This window comes from Pelodiscus sinensis, chromosome 4 (genome assembly GCF_049634645.1).
Source record: "Pelodiscus sinensis isolate JC-2024 chromosome 4, ASM4963464v1, whole genome shotgun sequence".
Classification (NCBI taxonomy): Eukaryota; Metazoa; Chordata; order Testudines; family Trionychidae; genus Pelodiscus; species Pelodiscus sinensis.
This window is the reverse complement of record NC_134714.1, coordinates 109,331,687-109,356,266: the sequence shown is the minus strand read 5'-3', so window position 1 is coordinate 109,356,266 and position 24,580 is coordinate 109,331,687. Positions and strand designations below refer to the sequence as shown.

The following is a 24,580-nucleotide window of genomic DNA, read 5'->3' as shown; positions in this document are numbered from 1 at the left end:
ACGACTTCTAAAAAATTGTAGACCAGTGTTATCTTCTCCAGCACTCTTGGGAGAAGTGGAATAGGAGGGAAAGCATAGAGAAGATGGTGGTGAGTCCAGCTGATCAGGAACACATCCCCCAGAGATTTGGGGCCCAGACTGGCCCTGGAACAGTATCTGGGACATTTGGTGTTGTGATGTGTGGCAAACAAGTCTATACTGGGGTGCCCCCAGCATTGGAATATGGAAAGAACCACTTTGTGATTGAGTTCCCTCTTATGTTGAGGAAGAAAGAGTTACTCACCTTGTGCAGTAACGGTTGTTCTTCGAGATGTGTCCCCGTGGGTGCTCCACTCTGGGTGCTGGTGCATCCTCGCGCCGGCGACCGGAGACTTTTCTAGCTGTTTCTGCCGCGGCGCGCAGGCGCCGTGGCGCCCTCTAGTGTTGTTCGAACTGAAGGGCGCCTGCGCGCGCGGCTCCTCCGTTCCTTCTCTACCCACCAGAGCATCAGGCTCCAAGCAGGGGAAGGAGGGAGGGTAGTGGAGCACCCACGGGGACACATCTCGAAGAACAACCGTTACTGCACAAGGTGAGTAACTCTTTCTTCTCCTTCGAGTGGTCCCCGTGGGTGCTCCACTCTGGGTGACTACACAGCAGTTGTCGGCTCGCGGAGGTGGGTTTGGAGCCGTGTGGTAGTAACTGTAGACAGCACTGCTTGTCCAACCGCCATAGAAGATGCTATCGAGGTGGAGAGAGTATAGTGTTGTGCAAAGGAATGGTCGGATGACCAGGTAGCGGCGTTGCAAATGTCTTGTAATGGCACATTATGGAGAAAAGCGGTCGTGGCAGCCACTGCTCTAGTGGAATGAGCTGTGATAAGTCCAGGTAAATCTTTGTTATATAAAGTATAAGAGGTCTTGATGCAGGATGTAATCCATTTAGAGATTCTTTGAGATGAGACTGCTTGTCCCTTAGATCTATCCGCGTATGAGATACAGAGTCTAGGCGAGGCCCGCCATGGTCTCGTGCGATCTATGTAAAACGCCAAAGCTCGTTGGACGTCGAGAGTGTGCCACACGGCGTGGGTCGGTTCAGTGTGTGGTTTAGGAAAGAATGCAGGTAAGTGTATGGGTTCATTCACGTGGAAGGGAGAGAGTACTTTAGGTAGGAACTTAGGGTGGGGTCTAAGTACCACCCTGTCCTGTAAAAACACAGTATATGGGGGGTCAGCCATCAGAGCTGCAAGCTCACTCACCCTCCTACTGGAGGTGATGGCGACCAGGAAAGCCACCTTCATCGACAAATGAGAGAACGAGCAGGTTGCTATCGGCTCGAACGGGGGTTTTGTGAGGCTTTTGAGGACATGGTTCAGGTCCCAAATGGGGACTGGCGGACGAACCAGAGGAAAGGTGTTCTGCAGGCCTTTGAAGAAGCGCTTGGTTATTGGGTCAGCGAGGAAAGAAGAGCTTGGAGGGTGATGGTGGAAAGCTGCTATGGCCGCGGCATGGACCTTAATAGTACTAAGTGCTAGACCGGAATGTTTCAGAGAGAGTAAGTAGTCCAATAAGTCATGTATTGGAGCAAGGTGTGGTGGGTCTGCATGAGTCTGAGCATACCATAGGGAAAAACGCGTCCACTTGTAGCGGTAGGTCTTCCTAGTAGAGCGTCTGCGACTATTAATTAATATGTGTCTTACTTGTTCTGAGCAGGCAGTTTCGGCATCATGGAGCCATGAAGGAGCCAAGCGTGGAGCTTCAGCCTGGTGATGTCCGGGTGAAGGGTTTGACCGTGATCTTGTGAGAGGAGGTCGCAGCGTGGAGGGAAGGGATACGGTTCTGCTATCATCATTTTGAGGAGGTAAGGATACCATGTTCATCTGGGCCAAGCAGGTGCCACCAAAATCACGCGTGCCTGACTCAATCTGATCTTGTCCAGGACTCTGTGCAGGAGTGGGAGGGGGGGAAAGGCGTAGAGGAGGGAGGCGTTCCATGCGATGGAAAGGGCGTCTCCGAGGGAATTCCTGCCCAGGGCTCCCCTGGAGCAATAGAGGTGGCACTTGCGATTGTTCTTTGTGGCGAAAAGGTCCACTTCCGGTTGGCCCCAAAGACGGAAGATCGGTGTGAGGGCGCGTTTGTCGATCTCCCACTCGTGCTGGTCCATGAATGTGCGACTTAAGGTGTCTGCTGTGACATTGAGTATTCCGGGAAGGTATACTGCAGAGGGGGTGACCCCATGGGATAGGCACCAGGTCCAAAATTTGGTGGCTTCCGAGCATAGAGAAGGGGAGCGAGCGCCACCCTGACGGTTGATGTAATACATGCATGTGGTATTGTCCGTCATAATGGTGATGGTCTTGTGAGCTATGTGCTGAGTGAAATGCTGGCATGCGTATCTGACTGCCCGTAGCTCGAGAATGTTGATGTGGAGTGCTTGCTCTACGAAAGACCATTTGCCTTGGGCTGTGATGGTTCCCAGATGAGCCCCCCATCCCATGAGTGATGCATCTGTTATGAGTGTTAGAGTAGACGCTGGACGTTGAAAGGGGACACCGTGTAGCATGTTTCGAGGGGTTGTCCACCAGAGCATAGAATTGATAACGCGAGGTGGGATCGCAACATGTTTGCTCATTTGGTCTCTGAAGGGTTTGTATACCGTAGTGAGCCAGGACTGAAGGGGCCTCATGTGGAGTCTGGCGAGATTGACGACGTAAGTCGTAGAGGCCATGTGCCCTAGGATTTTGAGGCAATGGCGGATCGTGACAGTAGGTGCCGCCTGTGTTGCTCGGACAAGGTCGCAGATCGTTGCGAACCTGTGATCGGGAAGAGTGGCCCTTGCTGTGATCGTATCGAGGAGGGCACCTATGAATTCCAGTTTCTGTGTGGGACGCAAAGTGGATTTTGCGTAATTTACGTGGAACCCGAGACTGAGTAGGAGGTCTACTGTGGTGTCTGTCATGGCCTTTGCTTCTTGGAAAGACGCAGCTTTTATGAGGCAATCGTCCAGGTATGGAAATATTATGATGCCTTGGCGTCGGAGAAAGGCCATTACGACTGATAGAGTCTTGGAGAATACCCTGGGAGCCGTAGAAAGGCCAAACGGGAGTACTCTGTATTGGTAATGTTGGGTACCCACTATAAATCGTAGAAAGCGTCTGTGAGCAGGATGAATTGTAATATGGAAGTACGCGTCTTGAAGGTCGAGAGCCGAAAGCCAATCGTGTTGGTCGAGAGAGGGAATGATAGTTGAAAGGGTAACCATCTTGAAACGGTGGTATGCAATGTATTTGTTGAGGCGCCTGAGATCTAAAATGGGACGCCAGCCTCCTGTCTTCTTCTGGGTTAGGAAGTACGTCGAGTAGAATCCCCGGCCGCGGAATTGTGTTGGTACGTGTTCTACTGCGCCCAGTTGAATGAGGCGTGAGACTTCCTGTAGGAGTGCGGTTTCGTGAGAGGGGTCCCTGAAAGAGGGAAGGGTAGGAGGGTGGTTGGGCGGGGTAGAGGTAAAGGGGATGACGTAGCCAGACTGGACTAGATTCAAAACCCACTTGTCCGAGGTAATGAAGGACCATTGGTGGAAAAAAGCTTGGAGGGGGTAGTGAAATTGTAGGGTAGCTATCGGGAGGGTCGGCGGATTGGCCTCCTGGCTCTCGACCAGGCCTTCAAACCTGCTGCTTGCCAGCCAGGGGATGAGGTGTGGCATGTTGCTGTTGACGCTGAGGTCTACGGCGAAGTGGTCTTTGTTTACGGAAATCGTATTTGGGCTGTTGACGGAATGGTTCCCTGGGTCGTTGGTAAGGCTGATACCTATTCCTTCTAAAAGGAGGAGTGTACATTCCTAGAGTTCTAAGGGTTGTACGGGAGTCCTTCATAGAATGTAGCACCTCATCGGTCTTTGATGCAAATAGATTGGTGCGATCAAAGGGTAAATCCTCGACCTTTTGTTGAAGGTCCCTAGGGACTCCAGAGGGTTGTAGCCATGACATTCGGCGTAGGACTATTGCGGAGGCTGTAATTCGAGCCACAGTGTCTGCCACGTCCATGGCTGACTGTAAAGCTGTGCGTGAAATGGCCAGGCCCTCCTGCATAATGCTACGGAGGGTTGGGCGTTTATGCTCCGGGAGATGTTGAAGAAGGTCCTGGAGCTTCGCGTAATTGGCATTATCATAGTCTGCCAGCATAGCGGTATAATTGGCCGCTCTAAGGAGTAGTGTGGAAGAAGAATAGACCTTTCGGCCCATAATGTCCACCTTTTTGTGATCCCTGTCTTGTGGGATTGATCTTAAATTAGGCTGTTTACCCTTGTGTCGGACCGAATCTACTACCAGGGAGTTAGGGGGTGGATGGGTGAACAGAAAGTCCATATCCTTGGGAGCGATAAAATATTTGCGGTCTACTCTCTTGTTTGTTGGTGTAATGGACGCTGGCGTTTGCCAAATGTTGTTGGCTGGGTCCATAATAGCCTCATCCATCGGGATGGCGATTCTGGTAGCTGTTGGGGGTTGAAGTGAGCGGAGAAGTCGATATTGTTTGACCTGGACCTCCTGAAGATCTTTTTCTTGAGCTAGTGCTACTCGTTTAAAGAGCTCTTGAAACTTTTTAGTGTCATCTCCCGACGGTGGGGCATCAGTGGTGACCGCTTCGTCTGGGGAGGAAGAGGAGTTGTGCATCGGAGATCTGGTCTCGCCGTCAGAAAGTGAATCATGGCCATCCGAAGGAGCAGGAGAGTTTGGCTCTGTAGCTGATGTGGTAGCAGGCGGAGAGGCTGGAGGTGGCCTAGAGACTGTAGATGAGGGTCGGTGGTGAGACCTCTTTGGGTGTGGACTCCACGGTTGCCATTGTGTGGCGTATGGCGGTGGTGGATATGGGTATTGGTGTGGATACCATTGGTGCGGAGGGGGAGGGTATGCGTACTGAACCGCAGGCATTTGCCAGGATGGAAGTCTTTGAGACGGGCTGGAATGTTGTGATGAGAATCTGCTTCTAGGTTCGGTTCCGATGCCACTAGCTGAAGAATGGTGTGATCTGATAGAATGGATGGAGGAAGCCGGGGATGGCGGTGCCGACGAGGCGTGACTCCGCACCGGGGATCGGTACCGGCTTCGGCTTTGAGAGGGTGCCGAGCGGTGCGGTTTCGGCGGTGATGTCGGTGCCGACGTACCTCTCTGCACCGAGGTTTTACTGGATAGGCTTTCGGTGCGGGCTTTCTTCGGTGCAGGGCCCGGTGCCGTTAGGTGTTGTTTCGGTACCGAGCGCTCCATAGACGGTGCCGTCGGAGCCGATGACGGCTTAGGTGCCGAAGCGGCCGGTGCTGTTGCCTTTTGATTCGGCTCAGAATGAGCTCTCTTATGCGGTGCCTGCGTCTTAGACCGCGGCGCACCGGAGGTTCCCGGCATGTCCACAGTGCTCACCGGCGATCCTGAGGACATAGCTGAAGCCGGAGGGAGAGCAGATTTTGATGTCGCGGAGGAAGAATGGGTAGGAGGTTGATCTTTCTCCATACCCTTAGCTTGCTGAGGCGAATCGTCTGAGGAGGGACGGAGCAACTTCTCATATAAGAGAGTCGTGAGTCTGTTGGCTCTGTCACGTCGCGCTCTGGCTGTTAGCTTAGAGCAGTGCTGGCACTTCTGCGTCTGGTGTGCCTCCCCCAGACACTTAATGCACGCAGAGTGTCCGTCGGACGCCGGCATGGCATCCCGACATGATTCGCAGCGCTTAAAGCCCGGCGAGCCGGGCATGAAGGGCTGGGGAACAAGCGGCGAACCGCAACCGGGGAAAATTTTTTTTTTTTTTTTTTTTTTGGTTTAACTGGTTAGGGGGGGTCTAAGAACTTGGATAATGAGGAAAGAGGGGGGTAAAAACGACAATTTTAACTGTTTTTCTCTGACAGATTTGGCAGAGAGAGAGCTCCGTCTGCTGCCGAGGATGGTAGAGAAGGAACTGAGGAGCCGCGCGCGCGCAGGCGCCCTTCAGTTCGAACAACACTAGAGGGCGCCACGGCGCCTGCGCGCCGCGGCAGAAACAGCTAGAAAAGTCTCCGGTCGCCGGCGCGAGGACGCACCAGCACCCAGAGTGAAGCACCCACGGGGACCACTCGAAGGAGAAACATAGTCTGCTCAAGGCGTCTGCAATGGAATTGTCTTTGCCAGGAAGGTATGTCGCAATGAGAGTGATCTTCTGATTCATACACCAATTCCATACCTTCGTGGCTTCTGCACACAGGGACCTTGATCGGGCCCCTCCTTGTTGGTTGATGTCGTACACCGTGGTGGTGTTGTTGGAGAAGACCTGAACAATCTGACCACAGATCTTGGGAAGGAATGGCTTGCATGCATTGAACACCGCCCTGAGTTCCAGAAGATTGATGTGCTGCAGGGCTTCCTGAGCATTCCATTGGCCTTGAGCGAATTTGCCGTCGCAGTGGGCTCCCCATCCTAGGAGAGAGGCATCTGATATAACTTGGACAGTGGGATGCGGACGGTGGAAGGGAACCCCGGAGAGCATGTTGGTCAGAGAGTTCCACCACACGAGGGATCGTTTCAATGTCAGTGGCAGTGTTACTAGCCTGTGTATGTCGGAATTGCCCAATTCTATGTATGGAGGGCAGCCAATGTTGCAGACACCTGAGGCGTAGTCTGGTGTGTTGCACTACAGCACCGCCATGTGTCCCAAGAGTTGGAGGCAAGTAAGAATTGACACTCTTGGACTGATGGAAAGCGTCTGTGTGAGGTTTTGAATTTTCTGAAACCTTTCTGTAGGAAGATAGGCTTTGGCCGTCATAGAATCACGAGGGATTTTTGTGGTGTGAGCGAAGACTTCGGAACGTTCAATACAAGGCCCATATCCGTGAATAAGTCTCGTGTGACCTGAGTGGCCGACAGTGCACTTTCGAACGAATGAGTCTTGATCAGGCAATCATCCAGGTATGGGTAGATCATGATGCCTTGACAATGAAGGTACACTGCCACCACCACAAGTCTATTTGAAAACACCCTGGCTGTGTCTACACTGCACCCCTTTTCCGGAAAAGGGATGCAGATTAGAAACTTTGGAATAGGCAAATCTGCGGGGGATTTAAATATCCCCCGCGGCATTTGCATTAACATGGCTGCTGCTTTTTTCCAGCTTGGGGATAAGCCGGAGAAAAGTGCCAGTCTAGACGTGATTCTCCGGAAAATAAACCCTTTTCTGGAAGATCTCTTATTCCTACTTGAAAGGTTCTCGAAGGTATGGTTAGACAGATGGGCCATATAGTTCGCCATTCTCAGTATAAGTGTGTCTGAAGAATAAACTTTCTGTCCAAAAAGATCTAAGCATTTAGATTCCTTATCAGGCACCGCATTCCTATGTTGTGGTGTCTTAGATTTTTGCTGGGCTGCGTCCACAGCTAACGAGTTCGGTTGGGGATGCATGAAGAGAAATTCCATCCCATTGGGTGGAATGAAATATTTCTTGTCAGCCTTCTTATGAGTGGGCTGAGCAGATGCTGGTGGCTTGCCATATGTCATCGGCAATTTCTAGGATTGCCTCAAAGAGTAATGCCATCTTCGATTTTTTGAAGATTCTTCAATAGCTTATGTTGTTTCTGTTGTATCTCCACTACATGCAAGTCTTCTGATTCTGCCACTCTTTTAAAGAAGTCTTGGAACTGATGAGTGTCATCTACTGGAGAAGAATCACCAGGGAACACCGCATCATCTGGGGAGGAAGAAGCAACAGACTGGTACACTGGGGATTGTTCCTGCTGTTGCTGTTCTGGTGACACCAGATGCGCTGGCTCTAAGTGTACTTGAGGGTGAGGCACATTTCCAGCTGGTGTCGAGTGGAGGCAGCTGGTGGCGTAGGGACCCTGGAGCTGGTGTGGGAACGATACAGATAATGTCATGGAGATCAGGAAGAAGAATGCCCAGAAGAGTACCATCGCTCATTGGGATAGTCACTATGGTGACGGTGATGATCACGATGATAACAAGACGATGAATATGCAGGTGAGTATCGTCATCTGTATGTGACTTGGAGAAAGGGGAAGAAGGTGATCTGGGCTGTGAATAAGGAGGTAAGTGTTCGGGGCTTGGTGAGAAGTGAAGCCTTGTGCTGGCTGAATGGTCAGTTCCTGCGGATGGCAATAATTGATGTGGCCACTGGAGAGACCCTTGGTGCTACGGTGCCAGTGAATGAGCTGGGAGCCGGTACGGTGCAGCTCGGGAGGCTGAAACGTTAGCACTTAAGCACTTGTCAATTTCAGTTACTAAAGCCGGCGCCGGCGAAGAGCCTGCTGATACTGAGCTCAGCGGCGGCGACAGTGCTGGGGAGAAGGGGCATTATAGATGTACCGGGGCAGCCGGCACCGAGGTGGCTGGTGTTGCAGTTGTCGGTGCAGAGATGGTCAGTGCCGCACTATGCGGTGCGGAGAGGGATGGAGCCGGCATGGGCTGTGTAGGTGCCACATTAGCCGGCACGGCTGTGATCAGGGCCGACGGTGGCAAGTTCTGTTCCGCTGGTGCCGATCGCGACCAACTGGGCTGAAGCACCCGCAGCCGCAGGTGTGTGAGGGTGCCTGGAGATCGGCACCAGTGCCAATTCTGATCTTGAAGGCACTGCCACTGGCCGATCCACCTCCCTGCTAAAGGTGAGGCTAAGCTCAGAGACACTGCGGCTCTTCCCATACCCATAGCCCTGCTGTGGTCCGGTCGCTTTGTGACCCCTGCTCTTTGGGGCTTTCACTGCTGCTGGGGTATTCTGCTGTAAGGGAGTATCCTGCGGCTGAAGCGCCTTGCTGTAGAGAAGCAGCTTCAGCCGCATCTCGTGGTCCCGTCTTGGTTGACCAAACAATTTTTGACAATTGGGGCATGTGTGGGGTACATGCCCTCACCCAGGCACTTTACACAGAATGAGTGTCCATCAGATGCTGGCATAGCTTCATGGCACCGAGAACACTTTTTGAAGCTGAGGGAAGCTGGCATTATGAAGTGAGAGGGAAAAAAAAACACGTTTTTTTGTTTTTTGTTTTTTAAACGGGGGACTATTGAACAAACACACTGTCTAACTAAACTAACTCAATAACTACTAACTATTGGCTGACTGACTATTTACAGAAATCTTTCTTAAACAGCTGAGGAAAAAGGAGTTGCTCTGCCTGCGACTGTTGAATGGTAAGGAGGAACTAGCGGGAAGCCAGACTCAGTGCAAGCTAACAAACAGCGTGAGCACCATGTGCAACCACGGCTGACAACTCTCCAACCTGCAGTGCCGGGATCAGCCCAACACCTCAAGTGGAGCACCCATGGGGACATCACTGAAGAAGAACTTCCTAATACAAGTGCTGAGGAAACCGAACAGGGGCCATGCACAGCTTGACCTGCTCCTCACAAAGAGGGAGGAACTACTAGGGGAAGTAGATGTGGGTGGCAAACTGGGCAGCAGTGATCATGAGACAGCAGATTTCAGGATCCTGACCAAAGGAAGAAAGGAGAGCAGCGAAATACACACTCTGGACTTCCGAAAAGTAGACTTTGACTCCCTCAGACAACTGATGGGCAGGATCCCCTGGAACGCTAACATGAAGGGGAAAGGAGTCCAGGAGAGCTGGCTGTATTTTAAAGAAGCCTTATTGAAGGCATAGGAACAAACCATCCTGATGCACAGGAAGAAAGGCAAATATGGTAAGTGACAAGATTGGCTTACCAGGGAAACCCTCGGTGAGCTAAAACACACAAAAAAAGCTTATAAGAAGTGGAAACTTGGTCAGATGACTAAGGAGGAGTATAAATATATTGCTTGAGAATATAGGGGAGTAATCAGGAAGGTGATAGCAAAATTGGAATTGCAACTAGCAAGGGATATGAAGGGTAACATGAAAGGTTTCTACAAGCATGTTAGCAATGAGAGGGTGATCAAAGATGGTGTGGGACACTTACGGGATGAGGGAGGTAACCTATTGACAGATGATGTGGGGAAAAGCTGAAGTACTCAATGCTTTTTTTGCCTCTGTCCTCACAGACAAAGTCAGCTCCCAGACTACTGCACTAGGCAACAGTATGGGAAGGAGGCGGGCAGCCCTCGGTAGAGAAAGAACAGGTTAAAACTATTTGGAAAAGCGAGACATACACAAATTCACGGGTCCAGATTTAATGCATCCCAGGGTAGTGAAGGAGTTGGCAAATGTCATTGCGGAGCCTTTGGCCATTATCTTTGAAAATTCATGGAGATCAGGAGATGTCCTGGACGATTGGAAAAAAGCAAATGTAGTGCCCATCTTTAAAAAAGGAAAGGACAATCCAGGGAACTACAGACCAGTTAGCCTTACCTCAGTCCCCAGAAAAATCATGGAGGGGATCCTCAAGGAATCCATTTTGAAGCACTTGGAAGAGGGGAAAATTATCAGGAATAGTCAACATGGATTCACCAAGGGCAAGTCATGCCTGACCAACCTGATCAGCTTCTATGATGAACTAACTGGCTCTGTGGACACTGGGAACTTGGTCCTCTGTGGACACGGGGAACTCGGTGGATGTTGACTTGAGCAAAGCTTTTGATATAGTCTCCCACAATATTCTTGCCAGCAAGTTAACGAAGCATGGACTGGATAAATGGACTATAAGGTAGATAGAAATCTGACTAGATTGTTGGGCCCAACCGGCAGTGATCAATGGCTCAATGGCTACTTCGCGGTCGGTTTCAAGCGAAGTGCTCCAAGGATTGGTTGTAGGGCCGGTTTTGTTCAACATCTTTATTAATGACCAGGATGAGGGGATAGATTGCACCCTCGGCAAGTTTGTGGCTAACACTAAGCTAGGGGGAGAGGTAGATACATTGGAGGGCAGGGATAAGGTCCAGAGTGACCTAGACAAATTGGAGGATTGGGCCAAAAGAAGTCTGATGAGGTTCAACAAGGACGAGTGTAGAGTCCTGCACTTGGGATGGAAGAATCCCAACCATTGTTACAGGCTGGGATCTGACTGGCTAAGTAGCAAGTTCAGCAGAAAAGGACCTGGGGATTACAGTGGATGAGAAATGGATATAAGTCAACAGTGTCCTTGTAGTGGCATATTGGGGCACATTAGAAGGAGCATTTCCAGTAAATCTAGAGGAGTTATTGTTCCCCTATATTCAGCACTGGTGAGGCCACATCTTGAGTATTGTGTCCAGTTCTGGGGCCCCCAACACAGAATGGATGTGGATTAATTGGAGAGGGTCCAGCACATGACCTATAAGGAGAGGGGGCTGGAGCACATGACCTATAAGGAGAGGCTGAGGGATTTCGTTTTTCGTTTTTTTTTTTTTTTTTTTTTTTTTTTTTTACTGCAGAAGAGAAGAGTGAGGGGGCATTTGATAGCAGCCTTCAACTTGCTGAAGGGAGGTTCCAAAAAGGATGGAAAAAGGCTGTTCTCAATAGCGAAGGATGGCAGAAAAAGGAGCAATGGTCTCAAATTACAGTGGGGGAGGTCTAGGTTTGATATTAAAAAGAACTATTTCACTAGGAGAGTGGGGAAGCACTGGAATGGGTTACCTAGGGAGATGGTGGAATCTCCATGCATAGAGGTTTTTATGTCTGAGCTTGACAAAGCCCTGGCTGGGATGATTTAGTTAGGTTTGGTTCTGCTTTGGGCAGGGGGCTGGACTCGATTATCTCCTGAGGTCTCTTCCAGCCCTATGATTCTATGGGTCAGCTACCAGAGACTGCAGCTTGTTTTTCTCTTTTCTTTTTCAAGTTCTTTTGTGGCAAAAGAGCTTGGGGTACTCCTGGGGGTGGTTTCAAGTGTTCACCCCTGGTTTTTTAGGGATCAAAAAGCATTTGATAGTGGCAGCAAATTTCCCAAAATCTGTGCATTAGGATCTTGGGCTGAAGTTTTTGTAACCAGTGCCTGAGAAAAGAACGGTTACTTACCTGTACCTGTTGTTCTTCGAGATGTGTTGCTCATGTCCATTCGAAGTAGGTGTGCGTACCGTGTGCACCGCGTCTTCCGGAGTGTTTTCCCTAGCGGTACCCGTAGCGCACAGGGCGCCCCCTGGAGTGGCGCCGCCATGGCGGGGCATAAGTACCCCTGCAGGCGCTGCCCCACCTCAGTTCCTTCTTGCCGGAGACTCCGACGAAGGGGAGGTAGGGTGGGAATCGAATGGACATGAGCAACACATCTCGAAGAACAACAGTTACAGGTAAGTAACCGTTCTTTTCTTCTTCGAGTGGTTGCTCGTGTCCATTCCAAGTAGGTGACTTCCAAGCCAACCCCACATATGGAGGAGGGGTTGGAGCAGTCAGACCACAAGAGCCATGGTAAAGATGAACAAACAGAACGAATTTATTCAAACAGGCAAACACACAGAAGACACGTTTTAACAACAGTGATAACTCAACATATTTACACCACAGAATTGAGGACTGCAGAGCCCACCCCTGCGTCCTCCCTGGCCTGCTGTGCTAGCGCATAGCGCACCGCAAAGGTATGTTGGGATGACCATGTAGCCGCCCTGCAAATTTCCGTAATCGGTACCTGAGCCCCAAACGCTACCAAGGACGCCTGCGCCCTGGTAGAATGTGCTTTTACCGTGGGCGGGGTTTTACCAGCCAGTTGATAACATTCCCTTATACATTGTGCGACCCAGTTTGACAAACTCTGTGTCGAAATAGGTGACCCTTTCACCCTGTCCCCAAAGGCGATAAACAACTGTTGGGATATGCGAAAAGGCTTGGTCTTATCAATGCAGAACGCCAGTGCTCGCTTAGCGTCCAGGGAATGGAGCACCCGCTCCTTAGGGGAGGCGTGGGGCTTCGGGAAGAAAACCGGGAGATAGATTTCCTGGGACAGGTGGAACGGTGACACCACCTTTGGGAGGAAGGCTGGATGAGGGCGGAGCCTCACATTACTACGTGAAAAGACAAGGTAGGGCGGATCAATAGTCAGCGCCCTTAGTTCGGAAACCCTACGAGCAGACGTAATGGCCACGATGAAAGCAACCTTCCACGAGAGGTGCTTCAGGGAATACGTAGCCAACGGCCTGAAAGGGGGCGACATAAGCCTGTGCAGGACCAAGTTGAGGTCCCAGGTGGGAAGTGGGGCCCTCAGTGAGGGATACAACTTTTCCAGGCCGATAAGGAATCTTTTAACCACTGGGTCAGAGAAGAGGGAAACTCCTGCCGTACCCACATAGAAGGTGGAGAGAGATGCCACATGGACTTTTATAGAAGAAAAAGAGAGGCCACTGGACCGAAGCTGAAAAAGATAGTCTAGAATAGTTGGGACAGGAGCCGAGGACAGGTGCACTCCTCTTCCGGACGCCCAAGACGAGAAGCGCCGCCACTTGGCAGCGTACGACCGTCTGGTAGAGGGTTTCCTACTACTGAGGAGTACCATCTGAACCTCCTGGGAACATTCCCTTTCCGGTAGATTCAGCCATGGATAAACCAGGCCGTTAGGTGGAGAGACCTGAGATTTGGGTGAACCATGGTCCCCCCGTCCCAGGGTTGAGTTAGAAGGTCCTGGACTGGAGGGAGTGCTATCTGGTCTTTGGTGAGCATGTCCACCATGATGGGGAACCAGAAATGTCTGGGCCACCTGGGGGCTATGAGAATGATTGTGGACCGAAAGGTCCTTGCCCTAGTCAACACCCTGGAAATTAGAGGGAACGGGGGAAAGGCATACAGAATGTCCTCTGGCCACATGGCAGTTAGGGCATCCCCCAAGGAATATTTCCCAAGCCCCAACAGGGAACAGTAGTTCCGGCATTTTGCATTGTGTGCCAAGGCAAACAGGTCTAGGAGGGGATAACCACACCTGCGGAAAACCTGACGCAGGACGGAGTGCTTGAGCGACCACTCATGGGCTCCGAAGGATCTGCTCAGCGTGTCTGCTAACAGATTCTTGCATCCCGGGAGATACTCTGCCTGTGGTGTGATGTCGTGTTTCACACACAGGTGCCAGAGTAGCAGAGCCTCTCTGCAGAAGGGAGGTAACCGGGCTCTCCCCTGTTTGTTGAGATAAAAGACCGCTGCTGTATTGTCCAAACGTAACAGGATCGAGAGGTGAGAGAGTCTTGGCAGGAATACTTCGCAGGCTCTTCTCACCGCTCGCAATTCCTGGACATTTATGTGCAGGGTCCGTTCTGCTGGAGACCACTGGCCCTGAGTCCTGTGCTGCCCCAGGTGTGCTCCCCATCCCAAGTCGGAAGCATCGGTGACCAGCATGAGGGATGGGGGAGGAGCACTGAAAGGTATCCCACTGCACACCACGTCCTCCTGGGTCCACCATTGTAGAGAGGTCAGGACCTTTGGGGGCACTGTTATGACTGAATCCCAAAGACCCCGGGAGTGATTGAACACCCTTGCCAACCAGGCCTGCAGAAGCCTCATCCTCATTCTGTCATAACGCACCGTGTACGTGCACACAGGCATATGGCCCAGGAGCCTCGAGCAGACCTGGGGGGGTCGTGATAGGAGACCGGGTTAGCCCTGAAATCAGGTCCACTATGGAGAGGAACCTGCTCTTGGGGAGGAATGCTCTTGCTACCCTTGCGTTGAGGATGGCCCCCACAAATTCGAGATGTTGAGGGGGGTTAAGGATGACTTCTCCTTGTTCAGCATGAGCCCAAGCTTTAGAAAGAGGGCCTTCGTGAGTGACACGTGAGATCTCACCTGCTCGTACGAGCGACCTCGGATTAGCCAATCGTCGAAACGCCGCAACCACGGCCATGCATTTGGTGAACACCTTTGGTGCCGCTGACAGGCCAAAAGGGAGCACCGTAAACTGAAAATGGTGTTGGCCAACCGTAAACCTGAGGAACCTCCTGTGGCTGGTTCTGATCGCCACGTCCTTGAGATCGAGGGTTGCGTACCAGTCTCCTAACTGTAGCACTGGGATGACCGAGGCTAAGGTCACCATATTGAATTTTTGTTTTATGACCGCCTTGTTTAGATTTCTGAGGTCCAAGATGGGACGGACTCCTCCCTTTGGTTTGGGGACAACAAAATATCAGGAGTAGAATCCCCTTCCCCGCAGGTTTGGGGGAACCTCCTCTATTGCTCCCTTTGCGAGGAGCATGGACACCTCCTGACACAGGATGTGTTCGTGAGGGGTGTCCCTGAAAGAGGATGGGGAAGGGGGGTTTGAAGGCGGTGGGCCCAAGAAGAGGATGGTATAGCCTCCGTGTACTATATTTAATACCCAGGCATCTGATGTGATTAGCGCCCATGCACGGGCAAAAAGGGATAGCCTGGCCCCAAATGGGGGGCTAGGGTGGGAGACTGGTGCGGAACCCTTGAAGAGCGCGTCAAAATTGTGGCTTGCCCTGATGGGAAGGGCTGTGGGGGCCTCCCCGCTGGTTGTCTGCCCTGGGGTGACGACGGCGACCCTTAGGGCCCTGGAGGTGCGCAACCGCCCCGGAACCTCCACCGGAGGCCCGGGAGCGGTGCCTCCAGTAGTCTCCACAGGGGACCTGGGGCTGCGCCCTCCCGTTGCCTATAGGGCAGCTGGCGACGCTGCGGGGCAGGCGTGTGGATGCCCAAGGACTTCAGGGTAGACCTTGTGTCCTTTAGCGTATGGAGCCTAGAGTCGGTGTGCTCCGAGAACAAAGTTTTGCCCTCGAAAGGCAAGTCCTGGATCGTATTTTGGACATCAGGGGGAATCCCTGAAACTTGCAGCCAGGCACCCCAACGCATAACAATGCCAGATGCCACAGTGTGGGCTGCCGAATCTACTGAGTCCAGGGATGCCTGGAGAGCGGTTCAGGTAATAACCTTCCCCTCCGAAGCAATGGCTGCGAACTCCTGACAGTCCTCCACTGGGAGCCTGTCCCTGAATTTCTCCACAGCTTGCCAGGCGTTGAAGGCATACCTGCTCAACACTGCCTGTTGGTTCGCGATGCGAAGTTGCACCGCACCTGTGGTGTAAACCTTACGGCCCATTAAATCCAGCCGCTTAGGCTCCCTCGCCTTTGGAGATGGGCTAGGCTGGGGAAGCCTCTCCTTTTGGGCCATGGTCTGCACGACCAAGGATCCTGGGATGGGCTGCGAATACAGATGTTCATGCCCCGAGTGTGGGACATAATAGTGCCTCTCGACCCCTTTCAGGGTAGGGGTCAAGGACGCCAGCGTCTGCCACAGGGCATTAGTAATTTTTGCCACCGTTTTGTTTAGCGGTAAGGCCAAGCGAGTAGGAGCGTCCTCGGCAAGGATGTCCACCATTGGATCCTCAATGACGGGTTCCACCGGGATGCTCAGATTTGATGCCATGTGCCGGAGTAATTCCTGATGCGTGCGGGCATCCATAGTAGGCAGGCTTGGTGCCGGGTCTGCCAGGGACTCATCAGGGGACGACGACGAGGATGACTCCTGCATTGGTGCCGGGCCAGTCGGTGCCGACTGCGGTGCCGGCTGGACGTCTTGTGTCGCCTGCAGGTGCGACTCCGGCACCAGGGCCTCTGCCGCTAGGTCAGGCTGCTGTGCCCCGTGAGGGGAGGAGGGAGGTCGAGACAGCGACGTCGAGGACTGTGATCGGCGACCCGAAGCCTCTGACACCAGAGAAGGGGGTACTGGCCCCTGCCATTGGTGGTAGGCCCAAGGGGTCCAAAAAGGCCACTGCGGATGCGGGGGCCAGGTTTGCTGTGGATGGTCACGGCAGTGTCGGGAACGGGACCTGTGGTTCAAGGACGCTCCCGAGGACCCTGAACGGATGGAAGTTGCGTCCGAGTCTGACGAGTAATCGGATTCCGGCCAGGGCAGAGCCGACGAAGAGTGCGGGGCAAACCTAGCCATGGACACTGGCTTGCCCGCATGAGTACAGCAGGGACGGACGAGTTGCGGCACTGGGGGACCCATACCCGGTGCTGGGAAACTTGACGCTGCCGGATGCAGCACCGGGGTGCCGAGGCCCAGTGCCGGGAGAGAGGTCGCCAGCAGTTGTGGCACTGGGGTGCTCAGGCCCGGTGCCGGGAGAGAGGTCGCCAGCAGTTGTGGCACTGGGGTGCTCAGGCCCGGTGCCGGAAGAGTGGCCGCCAGCAGCTGCGGCCCCGGGTTGCTCAGTCCCGGTGCCGGGACTGTTGTTGCTGACTGTGGCACTGGGGTGCTTAGGCCCGAACGGTGTCAATAGTTACTGCTGGTGTACGCGGTACCGGGGGACCCAGGCCCGGTACCGGGCACGGTGCTGTGGGAGCAGCTGATGGCTGGGGCACTGGCGAAGACCACAGGGTCGGTGCCGGCTCTTTCCACGAGGAGTACAGCTAGTTCGGATTAGGAAGCCTAATCCGAACTAGCTACTCCGTGCCGCGTGTAGCCGCGCAGCACGGGGTTCGAACTGCCGGCATTTAAAAATGGCGCCGGCCGGCTTCATGCAAATGAAGCCCGGGAAATTCAAATCCCGGGCTTCATTTGCAAGTGCGGTATGCCTACATTACCCTCCTAGTTCGAATTAGGAGGGTAGTGTAGACATACCCTAAGAGAGATAGAGACGCTCCAACGACCGTCAAGGCGGTAAGAAGGAACTGAAGTGGGGCAGCGCAGGCAAGGGTACTTATGCCCTGCCATGGCGGCGCCACTCCAGGGGGCGCCCTGCCAGCGCTACGGGTACCGCTAGGGAAAACGCTCCAGAAGACGCGGTGCACGCGGTCCGCACACCTACTTCGAATGGACATGAGCAACCACTCGAAGAAGAAGGCAAGGTATTCTCTTGCAGGCCCCCACCTTCTGCATTCACAGTGCCAGAGTGGGGAAGATTCTGGACAGTATTCCTTAGTGGAATCAGAGGAAAGAGGCCTGTACAATACTTACACTACACTGATTACATCTTCATCAAATGGACCCATGGGAATGAGACCCCTGAAGAATTCCACAGGGATTTCAACAATTACCTGCCCACTATCAACTTCAGCCTGGACTAATCCACACAAGAGATCCACTTACTTGATATACAGCATGAATAAATGATGGTCACATAAACACCACTCTATACCAGAAACATACTGACTGCTATTATTACCCACATGCCTCTTGCGTCCATCTAGGACACATCACATGATCAACTGTCTACAGCCAAGCCCTCAGATACAATCAGATATGCTCCAATCCCACAGACAGAGACAAACACCTACAAGATTTTTATGAAGCATGCTTAAAATTTACATACCCACCTGCAGAAGTGAGGAAATAGATTGAGAGACCCAAACAAGAACCTAGAAGTCAACTACTTGACAGGCCCAATAAGGAAAACAACAGAACAAACACTCTTAGGGTATGTCTACACTTGCATCTTAGTTCGAACTAGGGATGCAAATGTAGGCATTCAAAATAGTAAATGAAGTCAGGATTTAAGTATGCAGCGCTTCATTAGCATAATCTCGGCCGCATGCTGTTCCGGAACTCAGCTGTTTCAAAAGTGGAAACTGTTTCATTTTTTGAGGAATAACATTAGTTCGAACCAAAGGGTTTCATTCAAACTAACGCAGCCTGGAGCGCACTTTCACTTTTGAAACAGCTCGGTTCCGGAACAGTGTGCGGCCAAGATTATGCTATTGAAACATGGGATATTTAAATCCCAACTTCATTTACTATTTCAAATGCCTACATTTGCATCCCTAGTTCGAACTAGGGTACAAGTGTAGACATACCCTTAGCTTAAACCCCTCCAGTGCATCAACAGTCTACAACCTAACCTGGAAAACGATCCCTCACTCTCACAGACCTTGGGAGTCAGGCCAATCCTCACCTACAGACAACCCCCCAACCTGAAGCAAATCCTTTCCAGCAGCCATACATCACACCTCAGATACACACACCAAGAACCTACCCTTGCAACAAACTTCATTAACAACTCTTTCCACATATCTACACAAGTGACACCATCACAGGACCTAACCACATAAGCCTCAACATCAGGGGTTTCTACAACTGCACATCCTTTTATATGATATATACCATCTAGTGCCAGCAATCCCCCTCTGCCCAAACCAGACAGTCCATATACTGGCCAAACCAGACAGTCTCTATGGCAAAGGATAAATGGACACAAATCAGACATAAGAAATGGTAATACACATCAACCTGTAGAGGAACATTTTAACTTGCTTGGTCACTCAATCACAGACTTAAAAGTAACCATTCTTCTACAAAGGAATTTCATTAACGAAATACAAAGAGAGTCAGCAGAACTGGAATTCGTCTACAGATTTGACACCTTCACTCTGGGCTTGAAGTCTCAACTGGTTGGTGCATTACAAAGCCAATTTCTCCTGCCTTTAATATCTGCATTTCCAGATCAAAACCTATGAATGGGACACATCCAGTCCACTTAATTAGCCTCATTAGCAAAGGTCCTACAATTGATAGAGTTGAAATCACAACAGAACTGCCTAATTCATCTGATGAAGCAGGGTTTACCCAAGAAAGCTCATGATTCTACATATTTCGGTTAGCCTCTAAGGTGCCACAGGACTACTCATTGTTTTTAAAGTTACAGACTAACACAGCTACCCCTCTGAGATTTTTTACAATTATAAAGTGTACGTCCCTATTGGTGAAACATAAGCTGCTCTCTGTTTAATTTTTTAGACTTCTTTTATCACCATATTTAAGAGTTTAAAGACCACTTTTTAGGCATAGTGGAGAAGAATGGGCAATCATTTTAAAAAGCAGTATCTTAAAAGAATTAAAATATTACAAGCAAGGAATGCTCTCTTCTTTAATAGTAAATGAAAACAGATTACAAAATCCAAGATGTGGTTCACTATTTAGCATTCTTTAATATGCTAGATATTTTATTGTCAACATAGAAAAAGATATGGTCCAAATCTGAGAGAGTTCACAAATTAGACTTTGGCAAATAACTGATTTTTGTTTCATTTGCAGTTCAAAAAAAATTGTTTATCTTGAATGAAACAAAATATTTTCTCTTTTTTGGGGAGGGGGGCACAAGATCTAAAAAGCAAGGGGGGGGAGAGGGAGGGAGGGAGAGAGAGAGAGAGAGAGAACGAACATCTAGGCACTTAGACCACTCTCCCAGCTCAGGGAACTGGAATGTTAGAGAGGTGTGGTGCTCATTCTCTCCAGCCGAGGTGGACAGGGGGAAGTCTAAGCAGCATTCACACTATTCTTAAATTCTGTATCTAAGGCACTCAAGCAAAGGGAGTGGGAACCACACTGAATTTGAGAAAGAGGAGGAAAGGGATGAGCTCCCACTCGGGGTTCAGCTGATAGAGCTGACTCCAATGAATCACCTCCCTCTAGCTCCTACTTCAGGGGAGAAGCATGTATTGGGAACAGGAAGAGCAGGAAATGGGAACTAGACAGAGATCAATGTGATCTGGGGCCCCCCTAATGGATGTTTGGTCCCTTGAGAAGTACAGGTTTCTGGTTAAAGTCTGCTAGCAGGAAAAAAACAAAAACAAAGTTCAGTCTATTTTTAAAAAAATCAGACCAGATCACTGGTATGGTTTGGCTGCTTTGCGCCACTCTAGGAGTGCAAAGATGTAACTCTAGTTTAACTGGCCAATAATTTTGAGCTTGCCTCAGCAGGTTCTTCATAGAAAACAAACAATTAATTTGCTTTAATCTTCCTATCTTACTTGCATTCAAAGTCTTCACAGGAGAAAGTTTCATAAGACAAAAACATCTTCCCTGATGGAGAGAGCGTGGAAAAAGCCACAGTGTAGAACTTAAACCTATTATTCACAGAAATGGAATCATTAGACAACAATGACTGCTAATTCAGTCAGGAGACAGGAAAGCGTAATTTGTGGTGTGCCATGTTAACAGTTCAGAAAACCAGCTACAGAGCTTTAAAAACCCATTTGCTTGCAAAATTATAAAGCCAGAAGTAGGTGTCTATTAGAAAACATATGTATTTAAAGAACATGAAACACTTACAACTATTTCATCTCCTATCATGGGTCACCAAATTGAAAGATAATAAACCAGATACACAGAAAGCCAATAAAATGGTTACTAAAATGATATGCAAATGAATTACTTGGAAGTATTGGAAAAGGTTAAATGTGAAATTTTAAAATTATTTATTTAATTGACTATTGAGAAAGCCCACTGGAGTGATATCCTATATTGAAATCGTACCTGAGTTTATACCTTGATATTCTGCACCAGATTCGGACTGTGATGTGGAAATAAGCTTAAGAAGTTGATGTCCACAGCTTACAGAATAAAGAAGACAAGGAACAATATTAGCTTACTTTTTTCAATTCTGATTGCTATATAAATACCACAGTTACTATGCTATTATTCAGATACTTGCAGTCATATCAGCTTGGTAAATCTAAGAGACCTAAGGAGGACTGAGCCTGGTCAGTACTTTAGATAAGTAACCTACAATGAAAACACATGTATAACCCGTAGTAATGTTGGTCATTTGAAAGGTGACTGAATCAGAACAGAATTAATTCCCAAACACATGGCTTCTCTTCCCCTCTTAAAACATGTAGTATACCACTCCTATTGCATAGTGGTTGTCCCATTCAATTACAGAGACTCTCAGCAATGAAAAATGTAAAGCATATTTATAGTTGTGATGGATGGGAGCAGTACTATCCTTTTCTAAACATCCCAGTATTCAGTATATAAAGGGTTAAACCCAGAACATTTGGTATCCAAGAACTGCTGGCAGAGAGCCAATGGGAAGAGAGGGAAAGATTTTTTAAATGAAACAAGTTTTGTCTATTCAGCTTTATCTCTGTGAGAGTCAGAGCTGGAGCGGGTCGAGAAATGAACCAAGTACAGGTTGAACCTCTCTATTGCAGAACTATCTGGTCTGGAAACATCTGTAGTCCAGCATGATATTAGTTAGCCAGATGTCCACTTTTCATGGGTGTGCCCAAGTTATCCATGGTCCCATAAAGTTTGTTTATAGCCACAAGTCCTAGCTCTCAGTGTTCAGTGCTGTTATTGAGTTCTAATTTACACCTAAATGTCCTCTATCAGCCAAATAAGCAGTGGAAGTGTTGATAATGCTTCTAGATAAAATTGGCCCCCTGTGGTCTAGAAAATTCTCTGGTTCGGAACTGGTCGGGTCCCAAGGGTACTGGACTAGAGAGATTCAACCTGTGGTAATAAGGCAGGATTTCCCAGAAATATCCGTGTCTAAGAAAAGAAACCTAAACTTTGGAACAACATATATAAGTAGAACAGGGAATGTTTATAATTAGACACGATCAGGTTATTTAATTTGTTTTCTTGGTTTTGGGAGTTCTCTGTGCTGCTTAAAAAAAAAAAACTTGTACACTGTAACTGAACTAACTCCCAGGGAAACAGTTCTCTGGGCTTTCATCTTTTGTTGTTGTTACTGTTCGATAATACCTAGCAACCATGTATGCTTTACCAAGAATGTCCTCCTTTGTTTTTATTAATAAAATTACCTTTTTTAAAATTACAATCTGATTCTTGCGCCCTAAGAAAAAGCAGGAGGTTCTGTGCATATGTGCCTGAGACTGAAGGGCTGCTATTCAGAAATTAGTTTGTTTTCAAGCACTCTCCTAAAAGGAGGATAAGAGCTTGGAGTTACCTACAGAGAGAAGCTCCCAAGTGCTTCTTCCTGGCTTCAAGGAGTTTTTGCATTTGAGTGGTGGCAGCATACCACCCAAGGTCAGAGAGTCTGTGAACTTAGGGAGTTTTTAAACAGAAGCCTGTAAAGGCAAGGTTTTGAAGTTCTCTTGAGGGCCCCCACCTTCTGCATTCAGAGTGCTAGAATGGGGAAAAGAACGGTTACTTACCTGTAATTATTGCTCTTTGAGATGTGTTGCTCCTGTCCATTTGAGTGAGGTGTGTGCGCGCCACGTGCACAGTTCTGCGGAGCATTTTTCCCCTAGCAGTACACATAGCGCCAGCAGGTTGCCCCCTGGAGTGGCGCAGCTATAGCAGCACATGATTATCCTGCTGGCGCCTCCCCTCCTCAGTTCTTTCTTACCGGACACTCCGACGAAGGAGAGGTGGGGGGGGGGGAGGGAGGAATTGAATGGACAGGAGCAACACATCTCGAAGAACAACAGTTGCAGGTAAGTAACCATTCTTTTCTTCTTCGAGTGGTTGCTCCTGTCCATTCGAGTGAGGCGACTAACAAGCAGAAAACCCCTACGGAGGTGGGGTCGGAGTAAGCCTCTAGAACCACAAAGAGAGAGATTAAATCAAGCACCATATAGTTTATTAACAGAGAAGGGAGAGAACATAACAAAAAAACTAACTTTTTTTTTTTTTTTTTTTTTACAGTACAATACTGAGAACAGCGGCCCCGAACACGGCATCATTTCTAGCCTGCTGGGAAAGTGCATAGTGTGCCGTAAACTTGTGGACAGATGACCACGTGGCTGCTCTACAGATTTCTACAATTGGAACATGCACCCCAAATGCCGTGGAGGACGCGTGAGCCCTAACGGAGTGCGCCCTAACCTGGGGTGGCTCCCTGTGGGCCAACGTATAACACTCTGTGATACATGAGGAAACTCAGGTGGATAACCTTTGGGTCTAATTGGGAAGGCCCTTCATTCTGTCTGCGTATGCAATAAACAGCTGTGTTGAATTACGGAAAAGTTTTGTTCTATCTATGTAAAAAGCCAAGGCACGTTTGGCATCTAAAGAATGCAACACTTGTTCCTTAGGGGAGTGGTGTGGTTTCGGAAAGAAAATGGGTAAGGAAATTTCCTGCGACATATGGAAAGGCGAAACCACCTGGGGAGGAAAGCCGGGTGTGGGTGGAGTCTAACATTATTCGCCGAGAACACCAAGTAAGGCGGCTCTACAGTCAAGGCACAAAGCTCGGAGACCCGGCGTGCTGAAGTTATGGCCACTAAAAAAGCTACCTTTAGGGACAAGTGCCTTAAGGAGCAAGTCGCTAAGGGCTCAAATGGAGGTGACATCAGTTTTGTGAGCACTAGATTGAGGTCCCACTGGGGAACAGGTGGCTTCACATGAGGGCACACTTTGTCTAGGTCGTTCACGAATCTCTTTGACTATCGGATCAGTAAATAGGGAACTAGACCCCGAACAAGGGTAGAAGGTAGAAAGGAAAGCCAAGTGCACTTTAATAGACGAGGCGGATAGGCCCGTCTGCCGTAATCCAAGCAGGTAGTCGAGTACCAGCGGAACCGGAGCTCGGCATGGGTCCAGCCCTTTCTGTGATGCCCACACAGTGAAGGGTTTCCACTTAGCCGCATACGACTTTCTAGTGGAGGGCTTTCTGCTACCTAACAATCATCTGAACTGCATGTGAGCAAGCCCGCTCATCACGTGTTAACCACCGATAAGCCACACCGTGAGGTGGAGTGACTTGAGATTCGGATAGACTAAGAGTCCCCCCCGATAGGGTTGGGTGATGAGGTCCGGGATCATGGGCAGGGGCTGCGGCTTCGCGCACAGCATTTGCCACAGTATCGGGAACTAAAATTGCCTGGGCCAGTTGGGGGGCTATCAGGATTACTCGAGCTGTGCAAGCTTTGACTCTGGCCAACACCTTGGGGATCAACGGGAACGCATAGAGGAGTTCCCGAGGCCATTCCTTTGTTAGCGCATCCCCCCTAGAGTGCATGCTCAGCCCCAGAAATGAGTAATATCGGGGGCATTTCTTGTTCCCTGCCGTGGCAAACATATCCACCCGGGAATAACCCACGATCTGACCCACGAT

General features: G+C 49.9%; 1 protein-coding gene and 1 long non-coding RNA gene across 9 annotated transcripts in view; one reads left to right on the top strand and one right to left on the bottom strand.

Moving 5' to 3' along the window:
* Positions 1 to 24,580, bottom strand: part of PDE3B (phosphodiesterase 3B) — a 281,272-nt gene that overhangs the window by 85,795 nt on the left and 170,897 nt on the right. For 6 of the 7 annotated variants that reach the window (XM_075928018.1, XM_075928021.1, XM_014575138.3 and 3 more), the window contains one exon: positions 21,028 to 21,104. The exons of the other annotated variant lie outside the window; for it this stretch is intronic. In XM_075928018.1, the coding sequence (XP_075784133.1) occupies positions 21,028 to 21,104 (77 nt within the window). The remainder of the gene's footprint in view (positions 1 to 21,027; positions 21,105 to 24,580) is intronic. 7 annotated transcript variants of the gene reach the window in all.
* Positions 825 to 23,393, top strand: LOC142829226 (uncharacterized). 2 transcript variants are annotated; one of them, XR_012903647.1, is made up of 5 exons: positions 825 to 1,098; positions 1,689 to 1,836; positions 5,866 to 6,128; positions 9,088 to 9,637; positions 23,170 to 23,393. It is a non-coding gene; the product is annotated as an uncharacterized LOC142829226 (long non-coding RNA). The 2 variants fall into 2 exon arrangements; XR_012903646.1 differs by lacking the exon at positions 825 to 1,098 and having other exon boundaries at positions 1,461 to 1,836.